This window comes from Meles meles, chromosome 2 (genome assembly GCF_922984935.1).
Source record: "Meles meles chromosome 2, mMelMel3.1 paternal haplotype, whole genome shotgun sequence".
Lineage (NCBI taxonomy): Eukaryota > Metazoa > Chordata > Mammalia > Carnivora > Mustelidae > Meles > Meles meles.
Window position 1 is genome coordinate 53,503,907 of NC_060067.1, and position 12,728 is coordinate 53,516,634.

Genomic DNA, 12,728 nt, shown 5'->3' on the forward strand with positions numbered 1-12,728 from the left:
GAGCTCACACTCTTAGAAAAATACATGCCATTCTCCATGTTCAAAGTCTAAAGTTAAAATCTGAAATAAAGTTTACCTTACTTGGTGGCCTTCTGAAGATTTTTTACTAATTGGAAAAAATAACAACCTTTATCCATTTATTTGACACGTTCATTTATGCCGTTATCTGCCTGAAAATCCTTTTGAGATTAAAAAGCTGTTACACTTTGTTATCTTTGTTCTTTGAGAGAGTAAAGCTGGTCCTTTCAGGGAAGTCTTAAGGAGATGAAGCAGGGAGTCAAAGAAGCCCCTCACTGGGTATCTTCAACTGTTCTCTGTAAGACTTCACTGAACATCATTCCAAAGGGGACTTTGTCCCTAGAGAGTGGCTACTGGCTTAAGGACTATAAATACAACAATGACCAGAGTGCTCCAAAATAAACATTTCCCCTTTATTTCAGAACCGGAAAAACTACCAATAATATCAATATAGAATAATAAAGAGGCTCCTACTCTAGCTCTAAATAGCAAAACTATGAAATCCTAAAATACACACCTCCAAAAATGGACTGGTTTTAGTGACAGGTGGCAGTCTTCCACAAAAATGATGAAATTCATTAAAATCGATAGTAATTAATATTATTAATAGTTCATAAGAAAAAGTAAAGACAATTTTTCTTAAATTCAGATTTTTAAAGAAATGGAGCCATCATTAGTTGTGTATTCTGCTTTCCTTCTGTGATGTGGTCAATACTTACAGTGAATTCAGAGAGCGTAGTCCTTGGAAAGCATCTGGTGCTAGTTCAGAGATCTGATTATTGCTCAGGTCACTAAGATTAGAAACAGGGTTAGGTTAAATGAAATAGAATGTCGGGGAGGATTTATAGCAGGAGAAAGCTACTTACTGCCTTTCCATGTCGATTTTGCACCTATCAATACATGTATAAAATTTGCAATGTAAAACATCTGAAGCATCTTAAATTTAAAAAAAAAAAGTCAGATTTTTAAATCAACTTTTGGCTCTTTGCTGAAATCATTATAAGAGATGGCATGTCCTATTTTTGAAAATAGAATATCTAAGATTTGACTGCATACTATACTGATCACATACATTCACATGGGTGTGAATCATTATGTTAAATTTCAGATAACTTAAAAATATCACATAGTTTAGATTTTAACATTATAGTATTATACAACTAGCAATCAGATAGTCACATCACTTAATATTTAAGCTGTCAAACACTCAACTATTCATACGCAAGTAAATGCCTGCATGGTCATGACCTGTATAATTTTAAAAATTACATATATTCCATAATATTATTCACTCACATTCTTCTAAGCTTTTTATATGGTGAGAAAGCTCCAGGAGGGATGACCTTGATTGAGTTCTGTTCCAAACGTCTGCAATGAAAAAATTCAATTTTTAAATGGAAACGTGAGCTCTCAGGGATGTTTAATTCAAGCTCAGGATTCATGTCAAGAAGCAAAGTTGACAAGTTGATACTCTTCATGAGCAATTCCTTTTTTTTTTTCTCAAAAATGACTACTAAAATTAATAATGCCATGCCCTAAATGTGGAGCAAGATTGGGAATAAAAACAAGGCAATTATACAATGAATAAAAACCTCCTGATTTTTAGGCATTATAGGAACATTAATATTTAAGTCTGGACTTTGTACAAAAAAGAAAGCACCTGTAAGAAACTAATTTCAGAGTACATTTTATAACCTTTATATCAGAAAGAGAAATATGTAGTAACACTGAATAGATGTACAAGATGTTTTAGAGATAATTATAACTCTTTCACAAAGGAAATTACTGTTGGAATATTAAATTTTATAAACCTTTTATTTCCTCCACAGAAAACATATTATAGGTTCAAAAAAGCTGTTATAGTCAGAAAATTAATTTTGCAGCTTCTTATGAGGTAAATCTTAAATTCCCAAACCATTAAGTATCATAGGTATTTTCAGTAAGACTGACTGGACTCTGAATATTTCGTATGAAAACCACTGTATTCAAATACAAGTGTTCTAATCATGCACTGAAATCAGAGTTGCCAATAATTCTACCCTCTGGTTCTGCTATCGAGAAATATACAATTTTTCCCACTTCGTTATGAAAGACACAAAGAAATAGCTTTCATTAAGTGTTCTGGTAAATATTTTATCCATCAAAAAAATGTTGCCTCTCAGCTTCATTTCTATCCATGTGAACATCGTAATAAATGTTTCCAATCCCCTTCTCCTCTTCTCTTTGTATCCCGGAGGCTGACTCTTGGGAACCATATATTCCAGGCTCACTTTGGCATTGGTGGGATTTGACCAGTGAGAGGCACTGGAGACTGAAGGGAGGATGAGCCAGAAGCCAGGATATCCTCCCTTCCTCTGCATCAGGGGATGTTCCCAGCAGGGGTCCCCAGATCTCCTTCCTAAATTTAGCTCCTGCTGGGGCCACCTCCTAACTTTGTAGAACATCCTTTTCTTCTTAGGTCTTTGTAGCCCAGGAGGGGGAGGCACCTTTCTGTTCTGTGTATCATCTTCACAACTGCTGAGTTCATTCCTTATATTAAATCCCTCTGTTAAAATACATGGTAAGAGCTTCACTTTCCTGCCTGGATTAAAATACACACACACACACACACACACACACACACACACGCACACAATACATAGGCAGGTATAACTATTTATATTGGCATATTTATCTATTTATACATAAATACAATAACTACATATATGTATATTGACTATACTGTGTCATATACATTGGTTCATTTTTACTGAATGTTAGTAATACTTGAACATGTAACTATTAACAACACTTAATGAGCCACAAATCAAAACAAATAAAATACCCCAGATGGTTAAGTAGAAATGCGTAAATTTTGGTCTTATCCAATTCCAAAGTCCTCCTCACAGTGCCAGGCTTTCTTCAACAGGCTCAGGTTTCACCCTGACCGCCTTATCTCTATATGCAATGGGTTTCCTCAGACAATGTTGCTCCTGAACTCATTGTAGCATTTGACATTGCAAACAATACTTTCATGGATCAGACATTGTATGCCTCTGGTTCTCTACTTTTCTTTTTTTCTTAATTTCTGGATTTGCTTTCTAATCCTCTAAATCCTGTTATTCCCCAAGTTACTATCCCTTCCTCTCTGATACAAAAGGTAAAATCTTTTCTCTATTATCAGCATCACTAGTTATGATTCTCTTCCTCCAAAAAGCAGAAATTATTTTGTTCACAATCAAGATAAATTCAAGTTTATTTACAAAATATGTGAGGAAGAAAATACAAACTGCTCATAATGTACCACTCAGATCAGTCTTTTAGGGGTCTTTTTGGTATGCATATTTATTTTATCTCATTGAAGTCTTCTTGTATAAAGAATTCAGAGTTGTACACCTTATGTCAAATATGGTATCCTACATATTTTCCTAATATCATTAAATATTTTGGAAGATGCTATTTTTAATGTCTTTATAAATATCTCATTATCAAAATGGACCACATCCCTTAATCGTTCCTTATTATTAGCCCATTTATGTTAGTAGTAATTTTACATTATTATGAATTGTATTGTTTAGTTATTTTAAGACAACTGAAGCATGGCCTCCTCCTAAAGCCCGACTTGGTTTTCTCGGGTATGGTTACTTGTATCTTTCTCTATATACTCGAGGGCATCCTCTTCTCTGTGTCTCTGCTCTATTTCACTGTATTCTAGTCATTTTTCACATATCCCTTCTCCACCAGGTTCATTGGCTCCTAGGGGGCAGATTTGCCCCAGAAGAGAAGAAATAAATCGTATGAAGAAAATATGGATTTGGCATCTTGATTATTTATCTAGGTCTTGAGAAAGGGTACTTTTTTCAAAAGCTCTAAATATAACAAAGGGCATTTAAATCATTTCACTGTTACATTATTGATTAGAATGTTATAAATTGATGGTTTAGAGACACTTTTTTTTTTTTTGCTGAGATCCATTCTTAGAGTTAGATCTTAAGAAGTTTAAAATGTAATCAATGAAAATACTGTGAAAGCAAGCTATAGACACAACACTATTAATGAGGACTTTCTTCAAATCCAGAGCCATGAAATATCATTTCATTCTGTTAAAGATTTGCTCAAAATAATATAAAGCTATGATGAGAAAGAATTAAAATTCTTAGTGCCTAGTAGATTTCTTTCAATGCAACACTAATGCAAAACTTGTTTATATGATCCCTTTTCATAAATATCATTTCAAGATCCTGAGAACAGGAAACTGGTATTCATTCATTCATTCATTCACTCTCTGTACTCTACCTATGCAAAATACACTATATGAATGGAATTCATTGGTGATCAGAAGCAAACATGTTTATACCCTCATGGAAGTTTTACTGATAAAGTGTCTAATTTTGCAGTTACAGTTATGATTATTTTGTTCAATAAAAGTTCTTAAAAATAATATATTCAGCATTGAAATATCAGTAACATTAATTCACAAATGTGGCCAAACTAATTCTGTCATCTAAATGAAGAATTTCCTTAGAAATTTTTAAACTCAGTTATTACTTTAAACTCTCTGAATCCAGAACACTTAAAATAATCACTAATTGTTCTAATGGCACTCAAATACATTTAAGTAAAACAACTAAATTTATGTCTAATCTACAGTTCATGTTATTGATAAATATTCCTAGTCAAGCAGACAAAAGATATATATGTGAAGGTATATACTTTTTAGAAAATGCATGCACAGGAAGTTATAAAACAAGGATAATTCATGACAAAATAGTGTTAAATTTTTAAGCAAAAATATTCCAACATAATATAGTGATGTTGCACGTATCAGTCATTCTTGCAATATACCATGACTTAACCTTCACATTAAAACTATTTCATTTACAACATACACAACAGAAAGCTGAACAATGACATGTAAAATGGATTTGCTTGTTTTTCTTTATCTATTTGCTTCCAACCTTTGTTCAAAAAAATAAAAGTATTTGAAACAGAGCTTATATAGTTATTTACACTCAGCAGCTAATTGGTTTTTATGGCACTGTACCAGCAGTCCATTAAGGCAAAACATAATTGCTTCCTTCATTCAAACAGATTCTCAAGCAAGAAAATATTCTACCACTGACAGATGTCAACTAATAAATTTTAAATGTTTCAAAATGTCCATTTTCTCCTCTTTACTGGGCAAACAATAAACTAATGTCTACTTCCTTTAAATTCAGATGTCTAGGACCATACTTTTCATTATAAGAACTTTAGGATATATTTTTGAAAACTACAAGCAACACACATCTCAAATGGTCTTCATACTCCTATAGAAAAGATGGGAAGATATTTCAACAAGATTACAAAATATAAGGAAGAAATATATTAGAGCATTTAGGTAAAGGTTAAAAAAAGAAAATGAGATGTACATTTTCTATCTTTCCTATCCTCTAATCTTCTATTTTAATAGCATAAAATCTGCTGAATTTTATAGAGTGCAAATTTGAATCCATTGTTCCATGAAGAATCTAATTAGAACATTCTAGGGTTACAAAAACAGATAGTGTCATCACTAAGATATATTGGCATGCTGTGGGTAAAATCCACCATAATTAAGAGCCTTCCAAATGTTAGTCCTTCATAAAAAGAAGATTCAATATTTTGAGTTTCAAGGTAAAAATATATTTAAAAAAATGAATAAGGGAAGAAGAATGCTCCATTAACCATATACTATATGGAAATCTTTTTCATGTAAAAGTAGCCAGAGCCTTTTCCTCCACAGAATGTAATGTGAACAATTCCAAAACATTTTATCAATCTGGACATGTGTGTATGTGTGTGTGTAGTTTATATAAAAGCAAACTACTGTTACCATTGCATCAAAATCACAAGGAACTTTTAATAAATCCCATTAGATAAGAAATGGAAGCGATTTTCTAACTACCCCATCAAAAATTTCAGAGGTACAATATGTTTAGCCAATAAAAACCTTCCTCCTAACTCACATGCATCTTTTTCTCTTATTCTTTAATTACTGCTTTTAAAAAAATAATAAATCATGCATGTCTTCACACTTACAGGGTTCCTAGGGAATGAACAGCAGCCAATATATATCACTTTCTGGTGCCTATTTTAAAGATTGTAGGAAATGGAAAATTATCAAGAAATCTCTCTGCTCTCATACTATACAGACTCTTAGAACATGTAAATGATGTACCAGTATATCTGAGCTCTGTGACATAAAATACTCTACAATGGTTATCAGCGAGCAGATGTTACATCAGTAGAGTATACAACACAGTCCAACCTGGGATTTAAAAACCTCCAACTAGTTCTGAAGCCATTTACAAGATAGTAAACAATATTAGTTTATTTTAAATGACACTTCCTGCTCACTAGTTTTCAATTCTCATAATTATTTTCAATATTTTTCAAACTAAATTATGTTGACAAACCATATAAAGTAGCATCCACATGCCAAAGCTAAAATAACTCTCTCCAAGAGGTATTATGCTTTGTATATGTGTATGCATAAAGATAAAAAGGTATGGTTCAGTGATTAAAAGATAAAAAGGTATGGTTTAATGATTAAAAGTACGAGATTTACAACTACTGATAAACTCTGTATCCCTTGCAAAAATTAATTTGCTTCTCTGTCTCAGTTTCTCTTTCCAAAAAATGAGGAAAATAAAACCTACTATAAAACATGTTTTTGTAAAAATGAGATATAGAAAAAATGTTTTTTTCTTGCTTAAAAAGGAGGAAAGAATAAACATATGGGGATGTACATGTGTATATATGTAATCACACATAATAAGCAGCACCATATAATAAAACATCTAAAACATGTGTAGTTTCACACACACAGATTATATAGAGAAATAAATCTGATACATTATTTGAAATAAATATATATGATTCCAAAGCATGGTTTTAAACAAGTTAGCAGTACAGATTTGCAGATAACCCATCAATTATTTACTAAACACATACACACATACATCATTCACATGGAGGCTGAAAAAATATATATAATGTTGTAATTTCCATGATTGACATGATTAAAATATATAACACTGTCTCAAATTTGGAAACTGTCTTAGGAACTCAAAAAGGTTTTACTACATCAGTAAAGTATGAGTTTGGATTGATTGTATCTGTAACATACAGCCCAGATGTTGATTATACATGGCAATAAAACTGACAGTTCTTTGCATTTTCCCCATCTGCTTTTAACATAAATGGCAAAAACAGATGCCAGAGAATAGAACATAGATTTAATGGGGTGTGTTTGTGTGTGTGTGGGGGGGGGGGTTGTGGAATGACCCCAGCTTCTGAATCTTGGACTGCTCAGTGTAGCCAAATAGTCTCATCATAGGTAACATCAACATTTGAAAAGGAGGAGGCAGCTATATTCCGTTGACATTAGGGATTCTCTTGCCTAGTACACAATAATTCTAAAGTAAATACTTTATATTTCTGAATTATTACTACTAGTTTTAGCAGTAAATGTACGCCTTGAAATCCTTCATATGTCTATATAAAATGATGGAAGATATTTTAGACTGAAATACAATTTCTGTTATGTAATTGTAGGCTTTCTAATACTTTGCAAGTTTAATAAGTATCTTCAGCAGCTGAGTGAATATTTGCCTCTGGAGGACATATTATGCATATAACTAACATTTCTGCCTTAGGATTGTGTCCATACTAATTGAGTATCAGCCATCCCTGTCTTAGGTGACTTGTTCCTGAATATTGTCCATTTCTGTAATCTTATTTTATTTTATTTTTTGTGATGTCATTCTAGGGTACACACCCCTTAGGGTAAATCCAGTTGATGTTTTCATAGTAGAAATAACTCTTCTTCCATTTGGCCTTTCGATGTTTAAAGCAAAACACAAATGTGTGTGTGTGGAAGGGTGTGTGTTCTTCCTGACTTCATATTCAGGGGGTGACTTAAATGAATGTTAACATTTTCATTTGTGTATTCATATGGATATATATTCAAATGCAAAGATACATTCAAAATGCACAATCACATGCTTTAAGATTTGGGGGGGGAATGGGCTTATGCACAAGGCTCACTGATTTCAGGGGAACAGGGTATAGATTCAAAATGTCAATAATAGCAAGATTTCACATATAATTTTTCTTTAGCAATTCAAGAAAGAAAAAAAGATAATTGTTCGGCTGCTTTGTTTTTCATTATTGATGAATATCTTTTGGACACTAACTTTGAGTCAGGCACAGAGCTAAGTTGCCCATTTGGTAATAATTTTAGTTTTATAAACATTATGCAAATTGTCTTTTCACATCACTTTTTTAACAGTATTACTCAATGAATAGATAGCTATTGGCCTTCTTCCTCTGCACCGATTTATTGTCCAAATTATCCATCATCTTTTTCCTCAAGTTTAGGTAACACTGTGGCCACTAGTAGTATTTGAACTGCATGAATTTTCAATTTAATCTTTCCAGATGATTATAGAACCATAAATCTATGACTTAATCCCTAAAAAACACATGCTGGTGATTTGTCTGATAATAAGGAACGTTTTAACCATGCACCAGCTGTCTTCATTTTTATGTTGACATTTACACACATCTTATTTTAGCTCTGATGGGTCTCCATTTACTTTTCTGTAGGAGCTTTAAGTGGATCGATCAATCCTTGGGATCTCCTTCCATTCCTATCTGCTACTGTGCCCGCCTTTACACACCCTAAGGACTGTTGCTATCACTTCCTTAGTGTACTCCTTCCCTCCAAACCATTCTCCACCCCATCTTAAGGTAAGTTTTCTAACTAACAGATCTCATCACGCTACTACCACACTCCAAATGCTTCCTTTCATACTACTGTTACTAGGAGAGGTGATTCTTCAACATCAGGCTCCCGCTTTATGTTCTAGCAACCAAAAACTGATTTAATTTCTCAAACATATACCACATCTAACTTTTCTGGGACTTTACCCATGCTTTTTCCTCTGTCCTTAGTGACCCCAGTTTCTCTGCCTGCCAGACACATTCTCATACTTGGAGATTCCTTGATTCTCCCACACAAATCAAGGTATTCGTTTCTCTGTATTCTCCGTGTGTGTATTTTATTACTTATCACATAGTTTTCAGATTTTCTCTTTGTGTGGTTTCAATTCTCTATATTGTAAACATCTTGAAGGCTGGGAATGTGTCCTTTCATCCATAATGTCTGAGGTGGAATAGGCACTCAAAAATATTTGTTGAGTATGTAGCGCATGAAAAAACATGCTATTTTTCCACATGTTCTTCTTCTGTTGCAATAATACTCATCAGACTCCTTGGTTTTTTTAAAGAGAAACCAGTTGGAGTTTCTTTCTTGCCTTACCACCTTAATCTCTACTCTGGTCATTTTAGTATTTCTTTCTTGCCCATCTATTTGTAATTTTGCCATACTTCTTTTCACTTCTTAACTAATATTATAAAATTTTGATTGAGTCTTCTAAGTCTTTCTCCTAGGCAAACCATTGTAGCTTTTTCCTTAAATGATCATACATCTCAACAAAAAAGCACATAAATTATGTGTGTATATATACATCTAACATATGTTACATATATAGTTTTTTGGGGAAGTTAGGCACAAATAAAAAAGAAGTAAGAAAATAAATTCAAAAGGCAACCAACAGAATGGGAGAAACTATTTGCAATACATATATTTGGTGTATTTGGTAAGTCATTAATATCCAAACGAAATAAAGAACTAATAAAACTCAGTAGCAAAAAAAAAAAAATCAAATTTAAAATGGGAAAAGGACTAAAATAGACATTTTTCCAAAGAAGACATGCAAATGGCCAATATGTACATGAAAAGGTACTCAAAATTGCCAGTCTTCAAGAAAATGCAAATCAAAACCACAATAAGACAACACCCCAGAACTTTAGGTTGCCTATTATCAAAAAGACAAGAGGTATCAAATGTTGGCAAAGATGTAGAGAAAAGAAAATCTTTGAGCATTGTTGGTGGGAATGTATATTGGCACAGCCCCTTTGGAAAACAGTATGGACGTTCCTAAAAAAAATTAAAAACAGAACTACCACATGACCTAGCAAGTTCACTCTTGGGTGTATATTTGAAGAAAATGAAATGAGTATCTTGAAGAGATGTGTGTACCCTCATGTTCATTGCAGCTTTATGCACAGTGGCCAACATAGAGGAACAACTTAAATGTCCTCTAACCGATGAATGGATAAGGAAAATGTGATATAAATATATGTGTGGGTGATATTTATATATACACACATAAATGCATATATATAATACACACACATACACACATTATTCAGCCATAAAAAGAAAATCCCGTCATCTGCAACAACACGGCAAACCTAGAGGGTATTATGCTAAATGAAATAAGTCAGAGAAAGACAAATATTGTATGCTATCAATTGTATGTGGAATCTTGGAAAAAAATGCCGATTTCATTGAAACAGAGAATAGAATGGTGGTTGTCAGGGGCTGTGGTGATGGGGAAAGGGGAAGATGTAGTCAAAGGCCATACATGTTCAGTTATAAAGGGAATAAGTTTTGAGGAGCTAATATGCAGCATGGTGATTATAACTAATATTACAACACTGAGAGTAGATCTTAAGTATTCTCACCATACACACACAAGAGTTAACTGTGTTAACTATTTGAGGTGACAGACATATTAATTATCTTGTTCTTGACAATCGCTCCACAATATACACATTTATCAAGTCATCACATTGTACACTTTAGATATATACAATTGCATTTTTCAATAATTCCTCAATAAAATTGGGGAGGGGAGGAAAGAAGTTGGGAGAAATAGGTAATAATTTTCTTATCATGAACACATATTCTTAACCCACTGAGCCACCTAGGCGCCCCCATGAACACATATTCTTAATAAAAACTGACTGTGTGTGTATAATGGATAGATGTAGCTTTTTAAAGATAATTATTTTAGTATTTCATTAATAGCAATTAAAGATTTTTCAAGATATACATATGAAATTGAAAATTCTGCCAAAGTCAGTATGAGAACACTCCAATATTAGGGAACTCAATAATGGCTTACAGAACTACAAGCAAAGTTGAATCTATAAATCTATTTTACAAAATTTATCTTCACTATTTTGCTGTGGAACCATTAGAGCTGCTGTAGGCATCACACTAAGCATGGCTACTGATACCTAAGAAAATGAGATGTTTGTTCTGACAGAACATGATAGAGATCTTTGTTTGGTATACTGAACAATGAATTAACTCTCTACATTCTGTAGGAAGCTGAATTATGATGTCTTTTTCTGGGTGCTTCCTTCATGATGGGATCGTAATATGAAAACTGAAGAAAATATCATCCAAAAACACGAGGAAATAAAAATAAGGATGACCAACATTTGCATGAACAATTTCTTTTATGTCAAGTGACTACGCATATTATAAAATATATTGTCACAAATCCTACCATTTTGTTTTTCTAATCGTTAACTATGTTAGCACATAATCAGAACTGAATTATTGATTTATGTATCTATTTTGATGATAGCTTTATTTGACGATGAGATTATTTAATGGCATTTCTAGATGAAAATTCTATTACTTTGTAGAAGAAAAGCTAGTTTTTTAAATGAGATTTGGGGAATACATACCAAATTTCTGCTATTGGAAGAATCTCAGAACCAAAGAGATAAATGTGCTTCGAATTCTCTTCATCAAAGTAGGTATGTAGAGTAACAGGTCCTATTTGAAATTAGGTTTGTGTAAAAACTTACAAAATTGTTTTCTACATTACAAAAGTATTAAAAGTTTTCCACTAAACTTTAGAGACTATATAGCTGCCTCCATTCTGTGTCAGTAGGTCTGAAGCAAGCTTCTTTATAATAAAAAAGGTCTTAACCACAATGCAAGATGGTTTTTTTTTAAAGGTACTATGTCATAAATGTTTCTACTAGACATACACTAGGAGAGTGCTGTCACATCAGTTAGCCTGCAAAGCACAAAACTGTAAACATATACAGTTTAAAGCCAACAGTCATCCTATATGCTAGCTGACTCTGTTAGTGGGTCTGAAGTAAGAAAAACACAGGGATGTGTAAAACTGCAAAATGCTAATGAGTGCTTTGGTCATTAACAAGTGCCCTAGTAAAACTATCAATTAAAGTAGAACTGCTTGAATTCTCACTCTTATAATACTTTCTTAACTCTATTTTCTCTTGCACTTAAGAACCCTTAAGTTGGATGTATTTCTAAATTTTTAAGTACTTTCATAGTAAATGCATGCACAGTGAAAACAATGTTACTTTAAAATTATCAATCTACTTTTTATTTAGCATGGCAAACTCAGACTAGGGAATATTTCTTTCTTCCACACCACATTACATTAAAAATGGTATCATTTGCTTTATTTAGATAGTTTATGTTGCCTAGATAGTATAGTCAAGGTAATTTATAAATACTATAAAATTAGTTTAGCTGTATGCTGCATTTATTTTTAAAATTTATTTTCAAAATTTTGACATATGAGAAGAAAATCAGCCAATTATGCAACATGATAGCTGTCCTACTAGCTGAGAAATTACTAAGTGCATGATAAATAATTAAAAAGTCATGCTTGAGTTCACAACTCTCATAATAATTTAGCATAGAATGCGTGACTTAAAAACATGTTAACCAAATTGCACTTCAGTTTCCCTACCTATAGAAAGTCAGATGACTTTGACCTACAGTATGTGGATTCAGTTTGGCA

General features: G+C 32.8%; 1 protein-coding gene across 4 annotated transcripts in view; it reads right to left on the minus strand.

Annotated features, from left to right (window-relative positions):
• The window catches only part of SLIT2 (slit guidance ligand 2), a 349,500-nt gene that overhangs the window by 99,009 nt on the left and 237,763 nt on the right, over positions 1-12,728 (minus strand). For all 4 annotated transcript variants that reach the window (XM_045997785.1, XM_045997783.1, XM_045997784.1 and 1 more), the window contains 2 exons: positions 1,315-1,386; positions 738-809 (listed from right to left, as the gene is read on the minus strand). In XM_045997785.1, the coding sequence (XP_045853741.1) occupies positions 738-809; positions 1,315-1,386 (144 nt within the window). The remainder of the gene's footprint in view (positions 1-737; positions 810-1,314; positions 1,387-12,728) is intronic.